This window comes from Chlorocebus sabaeus, chromosome 9 (genome assembly GCF_047675955.1).
Source record: "Chlorocebus sabaeus isolate Y175 chromosome 9, mChlSab1.0.hap1, whole genome shotgun sequence".
NCBI classification, from domain to species: Eukaryota; Metazoa; Chordata; class Mammalia; order Primates; family Cercopithecidae; genus Chlorocebus; species Chlorocebus sabaeus.
In genome coordinates, this window is record NC_132912.1 from 115,403,677 (window position 1) to 115,423,726 (window position 20,050).

Genomic DNA, 20,050 nt, shown 5'->3' on the forward strand with positions numbered 1-20,050 from the left:
CTGGGTATTCATAAAATGATACCCTTCAACAAACATGGCACCTATAGCCATCTGTGAAATAGATACAGGTAGCAGACATTTCACTTCAAGGGGAGAATCTTAATAGCACCAAATTCAGTGTTAAAACTGGGATTAGTTTAAAGCATTACTATGTCACATGGTGCCCTGATTTTTTTTGTTTGTTCTTTTGTTTGTTTTCAGACACAATCTTGCTCTGTTGCCCAGGCTATAGTGCAGTGGCACAATCTCGGCTCACTGAAACCTCCACCTCCCAGGTTCAAGCAATTCTTGTGCCTCAGCCTCCCGAGTAGCTGGGATTACAGGTGTGTGCCACCACGCCCAGCTAATTTATTTTTTATTTTTTTGAGCCAGAATCTCGCTCTGTCACCCAGGCTGGAGTGCAGTGGCGCAATCTCAGCTCACTGCAACCTCTGCCTGTGGATTCAAGAGATTCTCATGCCTCAGCCGCTGAAGTAGCTGGGATTACAGGCACATACCACCACATCTGGCTAATTTTTGTATTTTTGGTAGAGATGGGATTTCACCACGTTGGCCAGACTGGTCTTGAACTCCTAGGCTCAATGGATCCACCCACCTCGGCTGCCCAAAGTGCTGGGATTATAGGTGTGACCCACCGTGCCTAGCTGTGCCCTGTTTTTTAACCTTAATAAATTATATTACTTTAGTAGGTACCTAGGTACTCTCTAGTATTAACTAATTGGGCCTCCTTTTTGGCTAGACCATTCTTATTTTAAACTCAGTAGTGATCTGATTTTTTTTAATCAATGACTTGAATTCCAACAACAAAGAAAAGGTGGATAAATCTGCCTTGGTTACAATAATAAGCTGTTAAAGGCAAAATTATACTTTTTATACTTTTCACTAATAATGCCTACTACTAAATTTTTTTTTTTTCATTGTGAGATTGATTTGCCCTTGACATGTGTTGATAAGTGTTTTCTTTATAAATGAAATCCATTTAAATCGTTACTCTTTGGGAAGAGTTTTTAAACTGATCAGAATGCATGATCTTAAAAATATTTCTGGGCCAGGCGCGGTGGCTCACGCCTGTAACACCAGTATTTTGGGAGGCCGAGGCGGGCGGATCACCTGAGGTCGGGAGTTCGAGACCAGCCTGACCAACATGGAGAAACCCCATCTCTACTAAAAATACAAAATTAGCCAGGCATGGTGGCCCATGCTTGTAATCCCAGCTACTCGGGAGGCTGAGGCAGGAGAATCACTTGAACCAGGAGGTGGAGGTTGCAGTGAACCGAGATCGTGCCATTGCACTCTAGCCTGGGCAACAAGAGCGAAACTCTGTCTCAAAAAAAAAAAAAAATTGCTAAAATTTGGAATATGATGTATTATATATATAATTAATGTACAGTATATGACTGTAAATGTATATTTTAAGTAGACAATATATAAGCAAAATATAGGAAGATGAAACATCACATATATATTATTTACATCACACCAATAAATTCATATTCAGGTTGTAACATTTGAACATTTGCTACTTCACTCATCCTCACTAATGCTATTTTTCAGATCTTAGATTTTGATAGGTGCACTGTGGAGTGTAGAAATAATCATTATTTAGGTAGCTAAAAAATAGCTTGCCAAAACTAATAATGAAAGTTATTCAAGATGTTCTGTCAAAATCCTTTCCAATTAGTGTTGAGGTCTTGAAGGGCCAAGCTTAGCTTTTTATTAATATGTTAGATTTGTTAATGTATTTTTTGATATATGCATAGTGTGACTGTCTAATACATCTCATGATATTGCATAATTATGGTACTTTTAATTTGTTATATCCCAGTCTTTTCTTCGGTCTTATTTAAAATTCAGAATTACTTCATCGTTTCATAACTAATCACTCATTAGGAAGCCGTGCCTTGTACTTGAGGTTACCTCTAAGGCAATTCATATTAACAATAAACCAGAGAAATTCCTGGCTACTTGACTATCATTGACCAGTTTAAATATTTAAAGTCATCATCTGACCCTTTGTCTAACCACTTACAGAAAATGAAATAAAGTTTGTGTACAAAATGGGAGAAAGAAAAACCCTTTCAAATAGTCTTTTCTAACTGAAGAAAACTAGTGGTGCTGTGAGTAATCAAATTCTTAGATAACAATTATATATATATGACCCCACAGGGACAATATGTTATTTTTAAAATAAAGGGCCTGTTTTTCTTTTTCTTTTTGCTTGTTACTTTTCACCAAGACATAGGCATTTCAGTGTGTCATTCTACAGTGGTCAAGTTCAGACTCATTGTTAATCATCATAATAATTTTAGATAGCTTTTGACTTGTTTTTGTCTTCTGCAAATGATGAGAAACTGAGACTGTTTTTAATGCCTTGCTTTACCCAGATAAGTGAACATGGCTAGAAATTACAGTGGTTCAACCACTTGTTTATGGAGGTGTTTGTTGTGTATATTATTTAGATCTTGTCCCACTCTCTAATTCGTAGTTGAATGATGTTAAAATTTGATCAGCATAATGCTGTGGCTATAGTAGTGTGATTTAACTAACATTCAATCTACATGATAAAAATTACGCTAGGTCCAGTAGGGATACAAAGATGATGGTGTTATGGATACCTCTTATGAGGTAATGAGATAATTAGGGTCTATTTTATTTTATTTTTAATTTATCTATTTTTCAGAGGCAGGGTCTTGCTCTGTCAACCCAGCCTGGAGTGCAGTGGCACAATCATAGATCACTGCAACCTTCAGTTCCTGGGCTCAAACAATCCTCCTGCCTCAGCCTCCCAAGTAGGTAGGACTATAGGACTACAGGCATGTGCCACCAGGCCTGGCTAAGTTTTTAAGTTTTTGTTTGTTTGTTTGGTTGGTTTTTTTGGAAACAGGATTTTGCCATGTTGCTCAGGCTCGTCTGAACTCCTGGCCTCAAGTAATCCTCCTGCTTCAGCCTCCCAAAGTACCTGATTACAGTCATAAGCCACTGCACCCAGCCCCTCTATTTCAGAATTTGAATTGGTCAGGGTTCTTAGATTCAGAGGGACAGAATCAGTAGCTAACTTAAGCAGAAAAAGATTCACTAGAATAGCTTACAGACTCTTTGGGAAGGCCAATGAAGCTCTTGTAGATGCTACACAGCCATGAATTTCAGCAACAGAAGAGGCAGTCGGACTGTTCTGGGAGGTCTCACTGCCTCACTGTTATCCCACGTGGCATCCGTGATACTAGCTTCTATACTGACTCCATTATGACTGCCAGAGCTGTCCCAGAAGAACCAAAGGCAAGCCTCTCTTCTCCCTCTACGCATTCCCCCCACAAACACACATTTATGGGAAGTGCACCCATCTCTTTCCTTGTGGCCGCCTCACGCTGCTCATATCCACTTTCCGAGTTTTGCCCAGGCTCCTCTAGAATCTTGGCCACATCCAGAACCTGGTAGCAAGAGACTTTTGGAAATGTCCTTCTTAGCTTTCTAGCCTTGCTGTCAAAGAAAGCTGCTAAAGAGAATCAGAATCTGTGTGGACTGAGTCAATTCACGGTACTCCCAGAGACACATACAGGAGGGATTCTCAAATTGTATTCCAAGGAAACTTAACATTTGCCCACCCACCTAAAGGTTACCAAGGAGGAAGAAGAGGCGAAACAAACAAGACTTCATCTAGAGAAGCTAGTTCCATTGTTAATTTGGTCATCTGTTGGGCATGTTTATAATCATCATTTGAAAAAAAAAAATTTTTGTCGTTGTTTTTGTTGTTTTAAGTTTGAAAACCACTGCTAATCTACAGTTTACATTCATCAATCTTCTATCTTTTGTGTTAGGTGGACTGTCACAAATGTAACCTAGGATTCCTTTCCATAGCAAACCTTTTAATAGAACATCATCACGTTCGTAGCCAATATTTGAAAATGACTACAAATCATGTGCCTCTCCCATGTCCTTGGAGGAAGTGCTGCTAACAGCCCCATTCATATTAGGGTTTTTAATGTGAAGTTGCCACCTCCTGAGAACATGTCTTTTAGTTATTTCAAAGCCTTTCCAGCATCTTCTCAGAAACCCTCAGCAGTGGAGGGCAGCCCAGTCATCATAGCCATAGGGATAAAGGGAGTGGACACGTTTAATTACTCTTCAGCTACTTTATTTCATTTGACTTCAAAAACAAAATTAGCAGTAGCAGAAGACAGTGGTTACATGGGGTTAAGTTAATCAATGTGTGCTAATTAAATAACTGTTGTGCCTATGCCATTAATGCCTGTTTCAGATGGTAGAGAGCTCTTAGTCTTACCTACTTCAGTCTCTGTACTCTCAATATTTTGCCATACAGACTAGATTAAAGGGATATAATCTCTAAATTAAGTAGGAAAGAGACAAAGCTATTACCTGCGTGCATATTGGTCCTTGTGAAAGGATTGTAATTGGTAGCTTTTCTCTTACGGTCTCTAGAGCATCTCCCTCCATAGCACATGTGGCCTTTCCCACTCTCAACCATAACTGCTTTCGACTTACATGTACTCAAGAAACCTGCACTTTCGCTACCCGTCCGCTACTTCTTCGTCTTTCATGTGTTTTCAGGATGCCCTGTCCTCACCCCTCCTCCTGTAAGAGATATTTGTAAAGGGACCTCATCCCTGTCATGCAACATCAAAACACAGACCTGCTTTGTCACCCCAGAAACAGACCAACAGCCCAACAGTTCTTTAAAGACACAGAAGCTTTTTTTCGTACACTCAACGTGTTTCTCATGTTGCTCCCACTTGCTTAAATCACTTTCAGAGTATTTTATTTTTGTTTTTTAACACACAAAAAATGTGATGAGTTTGTTGAACTCCTTGTAATTTTAAACAAATAAAACCTAAACGTTTAAAAACTATTACTTTCATATTTATTATTGAATATTTTGAAAATTCAGAAAGGAGTAAAGAACAAACTATACCTCCCTTTAAGCCTCATCTTCCATTGAACCATTGGGGTTTTTTGTGGGGGGGGGGGGGGTTGTCTTTGTTTTTTTGTAACAGGAACTCATTTTGTCACCTAGGCTGGAGTGCTAGAGTACAGTGGCATGACCATGGCTTATTGCAGCCTCAACCTTCCCAGAATCAGGTGATCCTCCCATCTCAGCCTCCCAGGTAGCTGGGACTACAGGCATGTGCCACCATGCCAGGCTAACTTTTTTTTTTTTTTTTTTTTAAATGACGTCTCACTCTGTCACCCAGGCTGGAGTGCAATGGTGCGATCTTAGCTAACTGCAACCTCCACCTCCCAGGTTCAAGCAATTCTCCTGCCTCAGCCTCCTGAGTAGCTGGGATTACAGGCACGTGCCCCCATGCCTGGCTAATTTTTTTATTTTTAGTAGAGACAGAGTTTCACCATGTTGGTCAGGCTGGTCTAGAACTCCCGACGTCGTGATCTGCCTGCCTCAGCCTCCCAAAGTGCTGGGATTACAGGCTTGAGTCACCTTGCCGCCCAGCTATTGAACTATTGTTAACAACTTTGTATATATTCTCCCCCCTTTTATGTATATTTTACATACAAATAATTGAATGTTTTATTGGCATTTAAGTTTTCAAAACCTGTCTGTGATTTGCTGTTACTTTGAATAAAAATTTTAAAGTTATTGTCCTAAATTGGAAGATGATGTATTTTAACATAAAGAATATTAGAATCTGCCAGAATTATTTATTTGAGATTGACTATGAGCTGTAAAAGTCTGTTTGGTTCATGTAATTGCCTTTTAGTTTTTTTTTTTTTTTTTTTTTTTGCTACCCTCAGCTGTAAAACATCAAACAAAATTAGCAGCTGCAGTCCTGGTTGCACTTCATTAAACATCTAGCCAATGTTTTCACCTCTGTTCCTGGTGAAGTTTATTTAGGTAAAAGGTTGATAACATTCTTTACCGCCAAAGAAAGCAGGTTTTTCTTTCATTTCTGTTAGACAGTTCTATCCTGATAACATTGAAGATGTTAAACACGAAGACTCATTGTTTCTCACTGATATTAGTGGGCCTGTCCTTCCGCTGTGCTAGCCAGGTATATAAAGTATGTAATTTCACATGCAAAAGAGAGTAATTGTGTGGTATGTGCGTACAGCATGTATATTACTATAGGTTTGTTGAAATACAAAATAATTCTGAAATGTTTGCATTTTGAAAAAGACTTGGCCTCCACCAGGCACTAATGCACAGTATGCATTGTTTATACATGGGCATATTTATATAAATGGGGTTACAGGTCTGTGTAAACAAGTTACATTGATTATAAGAGCTAATATAAGCTTGGGAATATTTGTGTTAATACTTCAGTTTTTTCAAGTAAGGTGCCATGTATTTCTTACCTAGAAGACTGTTTCCTAAAAGTGGTAAAAAGGAAAACACTCATCTCTAATGTTTTTTACTGTGCCAACTACATCTTTGACAAGATTCTTTTAGTTATTCTACTTATTAGAGATATTTGTAAAGCAATGTGTTCTGCATACTAATTAGCATTAAGCAGTATCTTTGACAGAAGCGAGTCACCAGCTATTCTAAGTAAGAAATAAAGAAATTTTGGATGGCATGGAATATTTCAAATATTTCACCGCCGAACAGTCTCGCTCATGATGGTCAAATACACCAATAATTGCTGCTCGTATTTCTATAAACATGGAATTATGTTGTACTTGCATCCATCTTGTGTAGCCTTTCCCACTTCGCCGTTTGCCGTGAACATTTCTTCTTGACAGTAAATAGTCTCCTAAAAAGATGTTTCATGGTTACACCGTCTGTCTCCTAAAAGTGCAAAGAGCAGTACTTGGTTTCTGGGTGGAAACCTATAGCTTGCATGTTTATTCCGTCCCGCAGTTGCCAGTAGTTTCTGAATCTATGGGCTTGCTGGCCCTCCAGTGTCCGTTGTCAGTTTTCTTAAAGATTGTCCCGGGAGGAGCATATGTCCCCTTCCTCACCTCCATCCTGTTCCTGATTACACCTCCTTCCTCTGGTATATATTCCCCTTCATCTCACTCACCATCCTCCTCCTTAAATCCCTGATTAGTCTCTGCCTTCATTTCATTTTAGTCACCATTTCTCCCCAGGAATTGGCTCCCTTTTTTGTGTCCCTTCTTTAAGAGTGTCTGGTTGCTTTGCTGACAAACACCTCAGAAAAGGGACAGTAAGTTGAAGCCCTGGATTTTCATAGATAAAGTGTATACGATGAAGATGTTTGACCTCTAGTTCCCTAGGAGTGTCTGTCTTCAGACAGAACTGCCCCGCTGGTGCTGTGGGCAGGCCTAGGCCTCTGCTGGCCCTCAGCCTTCTCTGCAGTACAGCCTCTACCTCCCTTCCCAGCCACCCTCCCCTCGCTTGACCTGCACCTACCAGCCAGCCAGGGCTGCTCCTTGCCTACCAGACTTGCCTCGTGCTCTTATCTTGCTTATGCCATTCCTCCTGCCTGGACATATACCTTCTCCTCCCCATCAAAATCCTGCCCATCTTTCAGTTCCATGTCTTCATGCTGCAGCCTCAAAGAAAGGAGAGGTCACATTTTTCAGATCTCTCCAACAAGAAGGACTCTATGTTGCTTTTTTTGTTTGTTTGTTTGTTTTTTGTTTTTTGAGAGTCTTGCTCTGTTGCCCAGGCTGGAATACAGTGGCGCAATCTTGGCTCGCTACAACCTCTGCCTCCTGGGTTCAAGCAATTCTTGTGCCTCAGCCTCCCAGGTAGGTGGGACTACAGGCAGGCACCACCATGCCTGGCTTATTTTTTGTATTTTAGTAGAGACAAGGTTTCACCATGTTTCCCAGGCTGGTCTCGAACTCCTGAGCTCAAGCAATCCACCTGCCTCGACCTCCCAAAGTTCTCTGTGTTGTTTTGATTGTACTGCTCTTGTTGGACAGATCTGATATGCCTTAAGTTTTAGCTGTTTCTACCTATCTCATTCCCCCACCTATATGGTTGGGTCCTGGAGAACAAGGAATACAGCTCTCATATTTGAATCTGAAAGCACTCAGCACAGCTGTGTTCACACGGAATGTGCTTGGTAAATACTGGCTGATGAGGATTTTTCAACCTCTGATTTGAATCCATTGGTTGTCCTCCAGTTAATGTCTTTTTTTTTTTTTTTTTTTAGATGGAGTCTCACTCTGTCACCCAGGCTGGAGTGCAGTGGCATGATCTCAGCTCACTACAACCTCTGCCTCCCGGGTTCAAGTGATTCTCCTGCCTCAGCCTCCCGAGTAGCTGAGATTACAAGCGTGCACTACCACGCCAGCTAACTTTTATATTTTTAGTAGAAATGGAGTTTTGCCATGTTGGTCAGGCTGGTCTCGAACTCCTAACCTCAAGTGATCCACCCAACTTGGCCTCCCAAAGTGCTGGAATTACAGGTGCGAGCCACCACGCCCAGCTCAATTAATATCTCTGAATTTTATTCACTTAGTACTACTGCAGAATAGTTATAGAAATTGCACGTGGTTTATATAAAAGCATGAAATCCCCTAACTTGGTTATATTTTTTAAGCAACGTCCAAAGAGAGGCCACTTCCACTTTGGGGTTTACTCTGAGTTCATGCTTTGCCTAATTTTTTCCCAGGTCAGTAGCATAATGTACCTAGGAGAGTTTTGAGGTATCTGCCTTAGCTCTGAAGAGTCTTCTTCAGCTTTCTTACTCAGTCTGCATTGTCGTTCATGTGTATATGTGTGTCTGTGTGTATCTGTGTGTCTGTGTGTATGTGTGTGTATGAGAACCTTCAATTTTAGAGTAATATTACATTCCAAATCAAATTCTGCCTCAAAAGAGCTATTCTTCCACAATTTTCTGCATTTCTGTACAGGTTACAAAATGTCACAATTCAGTAGGGCCAATTATTAGATTTTCATTTAATGGGCAGTTTTAATGTTCTCAGAGAATCTGAATAGTAATAACATTTTAAACCAGTGCATTCCATTTAAAGACTCACAGCCAGTTCTTCTCTCTTTGAGCACACCTAGTTATATTTTTGGGTATCATTTAAATTCAGGCTCCCAATCTGTAGAAAAAAATCAATGAGTTAATGAATAGCTTCATTTTGAAAACTTTTAAAATATTTTATCCTAATTATAAGGCATATCGAGTGACATTAATTTGGCGAAATCCCAAATCATCAGATTGTGCAGAATAGCCCTTACCAACGAGTAATTTAGAGAATTTTCAGTTTAACAAATGTACTGTTTTTAGGACCAGATCATGGCTTTGCTTACTCTGAGAAAAATTTTCTACTGTTAAGGTTTAGGGGCCATGTCAGTGTAGGTCAAACGTCATGCTTTTTATTCACAGTTGTGTTTGTTTAGCGTGTTTTATTTAACCTATTAAATGAAAAGCATTCCTACTACTAATAATCACCCCTGACATTTGTATAGCAAATTCTTATTGGTAAATCACTCCCACATGCGCTGTCCCCGGGCCTGGTGAGCTTCAGGCCATACTCCCTGACCATACAGTGAGTCATTGGTAAAGCCAGCCCTCGAATCGGAGCTGGCCAAGTTCAAGACCAGTGACTTTCCACACATGATTGGTGTTTGTTCATGTAAGTAAACCACCCCAAATTTTGTGGGGAACAAGATGGAGAATACGCCAACAAAGTGATTGCTTTGGAGTCATTTATATTCTACTATGTAGTCCATAGCTTACCGACTATGTCCGCTGGGACAACAACAGATAATGAACCCTCTAACCAGATCGAGGCTACAGTTTGTGAGAAACCCACAAAGCAGCCATCATCTCAGTCTTTCCTAGAGTGTGGTTCCCTCTGTGTGGTTTTCTATTTTAATCTTTGTCCCACTTTATCTTAATCTATTCTCTGTCCATTCTCCAGCTGAAGACACCTGACGCATTCATAGTCTCAGGGAAGGAGAAATGATTTATAAGCAGTGCTTGATGACTCTTCATGGTTGCCCAGTAAAAGGAGCCTCAGCACCCTTGCTACTCCTTCAATATTTGAATGAGTGACCCAATTAGTAATAGAACCTAGTTCTCCTCATTCCCAGTCTGCTTTTCTGTTCATGGCCTATATGCTGCTCCATCTTCTTCAGATATATCCCGCCTGGATGTCTTCATTCTTCTCACCCTCCCTCCCAGCCAAAAAGTTGTAGGTGTCACACTCTGCAGGGCTGGCCACAGAGTCACCTAAAATTTACTCTTGCAAATCTCTTTTTATTGGATGAGACAGAAAGAAGTTGGAGTCCTCACATGTATTTTCAGTAAAAGCTCCTGACTGTGGAGTTATGAAAAGCAAAAGCTGCCTGGAAATGCTCATCTTCCTAATGATTTGTTTCTCTGCTAGGCCCACAATGGAACTCGATAACTCTATGTGGTCTAAATGGTATAAACAGCTAAATGAGATCAACTATTATCTCTCACACACACACACACACACACACACACACACACATATTAAATGATATAAATCTAGTTAAATGTTTACTCCAGAGGGGGAAGAAAGGTAAAGGGTAGAATACATGCAGAGGGGTAGGGGTGTGAAACTAAGAGAGGCCTTTCCCTTCCTAAAGAAGCTTTGCTTACGTGCGACACATGCCCTGATAAGGAAAAGTGTGCATTAGGACAGACTTGCCCTCCCTGATTTTCCACTTGCACTTCACTTTCCACTGCTGTGTTCTCTAAGCGTGTGAACTGATTTGCTTCTGTTGCCGATGGAGACTGGTGCAGGTTCAAGGGATGTTGATTCCATAACATCTCATTGTGCTACATGCAGATTTAATGGCTTTAGACTGTCAGGATGTGCTCCCTCATGGCTGTTTTTAAATCTGGGGTGGCAGATGTTGAACACCTGTGAAACTGAATAGAGCAAAAGCTGCTGCAGATGTGGGGAGGCCTCAGAATGCTGGGGGCACATTCCACTGACATCCTATCTCTCCATTCCTGTTGGGCCTCCAGTTCCTGATATAGGACCCCCGTCCTAGCTTTAGGGATCCCCTTTCTGTGTTTCCGTGGCCATCAAGGCTGCCCAGAATGGTCCCCACTGCCTAGTGCATTCTCAGCCCCTTAGATCTGAGATGGACCCTTGGTCCATATGAAAGACCCCTCCCTCCTTAGTTTCCTTCTCTCTCTGACCACCGCACTGCATGCACCAGCCCAATGGAGCACTGGTATTCTCTTACAGAACTATTGGTTATTACTTAACCCTCTTAGTAATTTAGAATCCAGAGCTTTCCTTCTCAGTTTCAAAACTGAAGGACCTTGCATATGATTTTTTTTTACCATTATTGTCAAGATTATTGTCACCATCTTAATTGCCATTTATTTTAAGAGTACTTCAATGCTAACTGCTAGATAAGCATTATCTCATTTAGTTTCATTTAAGTGTCAGAGCAAACCTATAAGGGAGGCATTATTGTTTTCTTTTACAGATGAGGAAACTGAGGCTTAGAAAAGTTCAGTAACTTGCTCAAACTCACACAACTGTCAAGTCTCAGATCCAGGATTACAGCAGCTCCAGTCTATCAGCCTTAAGAGCACAGATCTCCTTGTCTGACACCTGATACCAGCTGGGTTCTCATCATGCAGTCAGCCTCCAAGAATATAAGTAATTATACGTAGTCAAAGAAAAAAATCTGTTTAAAATCAGGCTATGCCTTTATCAATACATTTCATTTAAGCTATCAATGATGTTTTCAGTTAATAACTTAAGAATCAAATCTTTATTTTATAGTCTGGAAAATGCTATTCGATCGAAAAACACTGACTGAAAAATCCAGCATTATCTTAGCAGATAACATTCAAGTAAGTAAAAAATTGGCCTACATAACGCATCTGGAAATTATTATGAGCCAGCCTTTTCAGTCTTCCATGATGTGCACTGTGTTCATGGTTCTCTTGGAATTGTCATCGGCGTTGCAGGTTATAAGTTATGTGCATAAAATTAAAACCAAAACCTACCCATCACATTTGAGCCCAAATATTTCCTCTTTTAAGTTGTACCCATAACTTTGAAATCGGGGTTAAACCACAGGCTTATGTTTCTTATAGCCATTTTTTTGAAATATTTGGGTTCAATCATACCTGGTAATTTGGTGGGCAGTGATGGGGTAGGCTTGAGAATGTTCAAGAACAAATTGCACCATTACCATTCAGTTCTCCTTAATCTTACAAAAAAAAATGAAAAACCACTTATTACTGAATTTTAATACCTTCTGAATCTTCCAGCAAAAAGGAGGAAGATAGCATCTAAAAGAGTAATCTAAACACTGAAAAAGGAGTGGGAGGAGAGAGAGAATCCCAAGTAGTAAACCATATTGACCTACCAATTATGATGATTGTTTTTAAAATCACAGAGTGTTGTGAAAAAAAATTGTCTTTATGGTGCCAGGTTTGTGGAGTCCTCTTTGTTAAAACCTTAGTAGATGAAGTTATGAAATTGAGACTAGTTTATTCTGGAAGCTTCTTAGTGGGGGATAAGATGGCTGGATGAACTGGGAGGACAGTAAACGGTGGAGGTGGAAACCTTATTCATAAAAATACTGTTTTTCATATGTTAAAAAAAAAAAGACATCTCATGGTTTTCATCAAGAGCTGTAGTCAGTGAGCCTGTGTACTTCCTTTTCCCTGCCGGATAGTTGTTCCTGGCTGGAAGACATTTTATGATATTTATTTGATGACACACACCTGCTGGGTGGATGAAAAGCAACTGCTCCTGGGGATGACCTACTTCAAGGGAGCAGTCAGCTTCTGAGGACTTCGGCAGGTTATCCTGAAATCATTTGAGTTCATCTTGATATCACCTGTTGAACATATCTAAGACTGGTGTATTCGCAGACTCGTGGTAGGCACAGTTGCTAACCCCAGGGAAGAGATTTCGGAGTCAGTAACTACTTTGTCAGTGTGTTGAGAATGGGAAGACATGCTGCTTTACCAAACCCACTCTGAGCATATGGAGTGCTGTTCTTGGCACTCGGGATGTGAATCAGCCCAAGGACCTGCCAGCTGGGAGCGGACCCTGTAGAAGGGTATCTAGTGGGAACAAAAGTAAGTATGGTCCAGCACAGAAGGGATGGATCTAAGGTAGAAGGCATGGAGGATGAGGATCCGAGGTGAGGAGAAAGGGCCATGAAAAAAATTCTGACGAAGTGTTCGCCTGGGAGTTTCCAGGACAGAGACAAATTTCCGGTTGAGATCAGGGAAGAGCAAGGAATATTTGAAACGCATGGAGACACTGTCGCCAATTCATCCTTTGAAGCCAACATGTCTTGGCATGTTCATTTCTATTCTACAGACATTTATGGAACACATGCTGTTGAGACATGGCAGGCCTTAGGTAGTGAAGATAAAATATAAATAATCCATGTCTCTCTCCCAATATATATACTCTAGTGAGAAAACATACCTAAACAAATTTTATTATAAATTTGAATATAACATACCCATATGTGTACACAAGGAGTTCTTAGCCAAGTTGGAGTTCCTGGAGTTGGTGATACCTGGCCTGAGCTTTGAAGAATAAGTTTGTGTTAGCCAATGAAGAGAGAACAGGGACATGAAGGCATTAAAACAATATGTTGTGCCCAGGAGCTACAGATTGAGCATCCCTAATCTGAAAATCCAAAATTCACAATGCCCCATAATCCAAGTTTTTGAGCCCCAATATGATGCTCAAAAGGAATACTCACTGGAGCTCTTTGGATTTCTGATTTTTGGATTAGAGATACTCAACTGGCATGTTATTTTGCATATATTCCCAAATCCAAAAAAATTAAGAACTCAAAACACTTCTGTTCCCAAGCGTGTTGGATAAGGGATTCCCAACCCGTACAAACTGTTACGTTTTACTTGAGAAAAAAAAAGACAAGGCAGGAACCAGGGTTTGAGCAGTGGGTACCTCAGAGGGGCTATAGGTTCCCCACCACCCCAAGAGCCCCTTGCCATAAATGCTGCCAGGGCCACCCCAAGCAGACATATAGTCGGAGTAAGGGGACTGTGCTTGCTATGTAAATGCAGGTTCGTAACAAGTGCCCTTGCACCTCTGCTGCCCTAAGCTCCTCTGTATGGAAAATCTAGAGATTCCACCGAAGGGACATTGGCTCAGTGCTGAAAGTTGGAAGCTCTGAGTCATGACGAATTGGAAGCTTACATGTTGATTTACAAGGCGTCTTTGCCCATTACATTTATTTACATGTCTAGAGGTCATGGCCTAAAAGGCTTGGCTCCAAATATGATATGCCCTTTGTATTGTTTATGATATGACTCTCCATTCAGTTCTCTTTTTCTCTTCTCCTGGTTATCTCTTGCTGAGTTGCAAATCACCCCAGAAATGCAGTGGCTTCAGCAGCAATCTCAGGATTTTGGCGGGTTAGGAAAATCGGGGGTCGCTTGGCTGGGTGTTCTGTCTCAAGGTCTCTCGTGAGGTTTCTTTAGACAGAGATCAGAGCTGGGACCATGTAGGGGTACAGCAGCCTGAAGCAGCTGGGGACTGGCTGGGCACCTCCTTCTTTCTGTTGTCATTAGTCAAAAGGCCCTTCCATGTGGTCTCCCTACATGTGCTGGTGAGGGCAGTCTTACGGCATGGCAGCTTCAGGCTTGGCAGCCCAGGGCACCTAAGGTGAGAGCTACAAAAGTGAGAGGCAGAAGCTGTGTGGCCTTTTCTAACCCAGTCTAAGAAGTCACACAGTGCCACATTCTGTGCTGCGTTCTAGTCAGCAAGACAGTCGCAAGGGCTTGCCAAGGTTTAAGGGGATGGGATAGGACACATACCCCACTCTTTGATGCAAGGGTGGCAGGTTGAGGAAGGCCAGTGGGGCAGGAAATATTGTTGCAACCAGTTTTGGAAAATACAATCTGCCACATCCCGGAAGAACATTTTCATCTGCTCACGTAATCCTTTAAGTTACATAAAAATTAATTTACTCATTATGGTGTCGCCCACAACCTTCCTTGGTCCCTTCCCACAGCAAAATCCAAGGCTCAGTGCACACACACAAACCACAAAACTCCCGTTGTCTGAATGAGGGTCAGTCACTCAAGTGTGTACTGTCCCCATCAAGATGACAACATTTGATAAGGATATATCCTGTTGCCCCATCTTCTAGGAAGCTGCACTTCCATCCATTGTTAAAGCCAAATATCGCTCAGATCTTTCATGGAGAGGCCTCTTTGAAACTAACCCCAGCAAACTAGAGACTCAGGAGTGAATGATTTCAAATCTCTATTTGCCCTGCACCTGCGAGATTGATGGTACTCTCATAACAATTTGGTGAGTGGCACTTAGTGGAGTACTAAATGTTTCAGGGAGTGAAAAAAGAGAAACTAAAAGAAAGGCCCAGACTTTGGGCTCAAGGAACTTTAAAAACTGAAGCATTACCATGTTCATGGTAAGAAATCTTCTGATTTCAACAATTGGTGTAAATTTTACATTTTTTAGTAAGCACTATTTCAAGTGTGCTATCTTTAATGAGGACTTTAATTGTTGTTTTTGCACATATGTAGAAAACAGAAGTTGAGTTCTTCAAACATTTGTTATCAAAAATATATGATATATAAGCACTGAATTGGAAGATTGTTTTCCCCCTTGGATAATCTAGAAAAGAATATAGCTCTATTCTGAAATTCCTTCCCGTTCAAGAGTTATCCAAGCAAATAGTGTTGACCAAGGTGTTGAATACACCAGTAATAATAATGCTACCCTTTCATAAAGCTAAGTAATCAGGAATAATGCTGAAAATAAGAAGACAGTCATTTATTTACTCTATTTGGCATTGTTAATACTAATAATGTATTTCAACACAGTAAAATTGCTAGATAATGCTTTTGTGACTTTTATGCAGGTTATTGTTATTTAAATGAACAGTCGACTGCACTGTAATGAAGAAATGCATGCTTTTCCCAACTCAGTTATCAACCAGAATTCTAGGAAAATGAGAATTTGTGTCTGCTTTCATTCACAGAGCAAACTGGAGGTCACTGTTTTCAATATGAACCTTTTTTTAGCTTTTCAACAGTGAATAATTAGGAGCTGCTGCTTCTGAAATTACCTGTATTCACTGTAGAGAAGGAAAGACTTTTATCTTTCACGATGAAATACATTTTCTCATTCAAACTTTGTCATTCTTTTTTTAAATGGCATTTTACACCACCGAGTCGATCTTCGGTAGTAAAATAAAAGAAATATATTTTGTGAGCTGCAATAGCCTTGTTTATTCAATTTTACTTCCTTAAATTTCATCTCCTCCTTGAAAAATGATCCAAATGCAAAAATGAGTTTAAAGCAGTTGAATGTACAAAGCAATTATCTGCATGAAATGCTATTATACAAACATACATGTTCCTTGCACTTTGATTAGATGGAATTGATTCTTGATCCTTATCGATTATGTGCTTCTATTGTTTTTTAACAGCTTTATTGAGATGTAATTTATATGTTATATAATACACCCATTTAAAGTGTACAATTCAGTAGCTCTTAGTATATTCACTACATTGTGCAACCAACAATCAATTGTAGAACTTTTTTTTTTTTTTTTTTTTTGAGGCAGAGTTTTGCTCTTGTTGCCCAGGCTGGAGTGCAATGGCGCGATCTTGGATCACAGCAACCTCCGCCTCCCAGGTTCAAGTGATTCTCCTGCCTCAGCTTCCTGCGTAGCTGGGATCACAGGCATGCGCCACTACGCCCTGCTAATTTTGTATTTTTAGTAGAGACGGGATTTCTCCATGTTGGTCAGGCTGGTCTCAAACTCCCGACCTCAGGGGATCTGCCCACCTCGGCCTCCCAGAGCGCTGGGATTACAGGCATGAGCCACTGCACCCAGCCCAATTGTAGAACATTTTTATCACCCCAAAAAGAAATCTGATTTTGATTAATAGTCACTCCCCCTTTCCTGCCAACCCCTGACAACCACTAGTATACTTTCTGTCTCTATAGATTTGCCTATTTAGGTATTTCATATAAATGGAATCATACTATATGTGGTATTTTGTGTCTGGCTTCTTTCTCTTAGCGTAATGTTTCAAATCTTCTTATTGACAAATAATATTCCATTGTATGGATACATAAATTTTATTTGTCTGTTTATCAATTGATGAGCATTTGGGTTGTTTCTACTTTTTGAATGTTGTGAACAATGCTGTCATGGACATTTATGTACAAGTTTTTGTGTGAACATACCTTTTCATTTCTCCTTGCTGCCTACTTAGGAGTAGAATTGTTGGGTCAGGTGATAACTCTGCATAGCTTTTGAAAAACTGCCGAACTGTTTTCTAAAGTGGCTGCACTGTTTCCCAGTCCCACCAGCAAAGAATAAGTGTTCCAGTTTCTTCACATCTTCACCAGCACTTGCTTTTGTCTGTCTTTTTTATTACAGTTTTTCAAGTGGGAGTGAGGAACTATCTCATGGTGGCTTTGATTTGTATTTCCCTAATGCCTAGATGTTGAACGTTTTTTCATGTGCTTATTGGCCATTTGTATTTCTTTGGAGAAATGTCTGATTCTATTGGGTTTTTAGAACTTCTTTTGCCTCACCTCAGGCATGTGGTTAGCAGAACTGTTAGAAACAAATGTATCTTCCTAAAGGGAAGGATTTTCAAACAAATTTATAGATCGAAGATGTTCTTTTTACCATGGTAGTATTTTATATTATGCAATAACTGAATTGTTCTCAGGAAGCAATTTGCTTCTAAAACTTTGTTTTCCATTTGGCTAGCGATACGGATATTAGTGATCCTAGAAGCATACCTAGAAAGATCAGCTTGTCTAATTAACTCATTTTACCAATTAGGAAAGCAAGGGCCTAAGAGGTGAAATATGTGGGTCACATGGAGAATTAATGATAGTGTTGGAATTGTATCCAGGTGAACTACAGGTATCTGAAATTCTGTGTTTATTTTAGAGAGAATATAGCACTTTGCCACTAGGTTCTCAACTGATTTAAAAAAAAAAATGGTGAAAATGCCCTGCAGTTTACTCAGTGACATTTATTGTTGAGTATTTAACACATATTATTTTATTTTATCCTCATAGAAGCATATGTAAGACTGATACTTTTATTTTCTCCTTTTATGTGTGAGGAAGCTGAGGTTAGCTCACTTTTTCAATGGCATCTACATAGTGAGTGGCAGATTTTCTGATTCCGAATCTGCTGTTCTCTGTTTCTTCTGATCTGTCTGATGAATGAAAGACAGCATCAGCATATTGCTTCCTGTGCCATCTTCCAACTTCTCACTGTCACTGAAACAAATAACCGATAGGTGGCATCAAGGAGCACTCACTTGCCATTGCCATAATTAACAGTTATTTAGCAACGCTACTGTACCAACTTCAGAAGTAGAATATATGGTTCTGTGGACAGAAGAATTGTTCAAATGTAAGAATATTGTACCGTAAGGGACCAATAACAGAACAACTTACATTCACAGGGTACTTTTCAGTTACAAAGCATTTGACTTACACTTTTAATTTGATGCTCACAATTTGGCAAGCTTTTCATTGTCTTTGTTTTTATGTACTTTTAATACTCATGATGAAACGAAGGCCTGAAGGGCTTTAGTCACTACAATTCTAAAGTCTGAGGCAGAGCTGCTTCTCAAAACAAGTCTCTTGGCTCCTGTGTAGTCCTGTGTATTCCCTCCAGTGTACCATCCTCCGCCATAATGATGTGCTGTTGGGCACTCATTTGAAAGAAGAGGAGACTTTATACCATTATTTCAGACAACAACAGAGCTATGAACAAGTAGAAGTTATAGGGAGGCTAATTTTGAACCCATATAAAGAAGAATTGATGTGTCCAACAATGAAATGTGTTGTCTTATGAAGGAGTGAGGTCTCTTGTCATTGAACTGTTCAAGCTAGGGCTGACTGACCATCTGGAAGGATCTTGCAGAAGGCATTTCTGCATTGGGGGAGGTGGGGAGTGTGTTTGTGGTGCTGAGAGATGTTAGATGGCACCTAAGAGCCCTTTCAACTATGAGATTGTGGATCTTTGTTCTTACAGAGTAAGCTGGTTTAAGGGGTCCTCTGTATCCTTATTGAGGAAAGAGAGTTTAGCTCTGATGTACTCTTATCCTGCAAAGTTAAGGGTACAGGGTTTTCTCTTTAAAAGAAAGTAACCAAATTTATCAACCTGGATTACTGGTTTGTAAAAGGTTAGAACAGCTGTTCCCATCTATGTTAACAGATGCTGTACACAACAAGGGATCTATATTCAGATAAGATTTGACTATCACAAGGACAGAAAACCAAATACCACATGTTCTCACTCATAGGTGGGAATTGAACAATGAGAACACTTGGACACAGGGTGGGGAACATCACACACCAGGGCCTGTCATGGGGTGGGGGGAGGGGGGAGGGATAGCATTAGGAGATATACCTAATGTAAATGAGGAGTTAATGGGTGCAGCACACCAACATGGGACATGTATACATATGTAACAAACCTGCACGTTGTGCACATGTGCCCTAGAACTTAAAGTATAATAATAAAAAAAATAAAAAATTTTTAAAAAGATTTGATATGAGCCTGCAACGTGCTGCTGTTCTTTGTGACTATCCAAGAGAAAGAGAAAAGAAGCAGCAATTCCAAATTTGTTTTTTAGTTTTGTAAAGTGTTTCAGAGGCCAGTCACTCTCAGCCCTTGTTGCTCATGAGAATCACCTGGGGAGCTTTTTAAAAATCAGATGCCCAGGCCCCACCAAAGAACAAATTAATCATATTCTCTAGTTCCCAGATACTGATGGGTTCCCAGTATCTTAACAGCTGTGCCGGTGATGCTTACGTGAAACCAGAGTTAAGAAGAGCTCATCTAATCAGTCTAGTCTGAGCATGAATCCAGGCAAAATCTGGACATTTGCTTTTGTAATTCAGCTTCTTGTCTAGCATTCCTATTATCAATTCAAAGCCAGTGCTCTTTAGTACAATAAGGGGCAGTGTCTCACAGTGGTTCACACTGCTGCTCTTGAGCCAGACAGCCTGGCTTTGTCCACTTACCAACTTTGTGACGTCAGGAAAGTTATTTTCATCACTCTGTGCCTCAAGTTCTTTATTTGTAAATCAAGAGAATAATAGTAGTTACAAAGTAAAGGCTAAAGTTAATAAAGACCCAAAAGAA

At 40.2% G+C, this 20,050-nt stretch overlaps 1 protein-coding gene across 8 annotated transcripts in view; it reads left to right on the forward strand.

The window, feature by feature from the left end:
• Positions 1–20,050, forward strand: part of VTI1A (vesicle transport through interaction with t-SNAREs 1A) — a 507,313-nt gene that overhangs the window by 254,614 nt on the left and 232,649 nt on the right. Inside the window, exons 9-10 of one of the 8 annotated variants that reach the window (XR_005244054.2) lie at positions 11,369–11,544; positions 11,671–19,273. The exons of 6 other annotated variants lie outside the window; for them this stretch is intronic. Coding sequence is in view for 1 of the 2 variants with exons in the window: in XM_038008812.2 (XP_037864740.1) it covers positions 11,369–11,372 (4 nt within the window). In the remaining variant the exon portion in view is untranslated. Of the gene's footprint in view, positions 1–11,368; positions 19,274–20,050 lie in introns of those variants that run through there. One more of the 8 variants, XM_038008812.2, reaches the window with a different exon arrangement.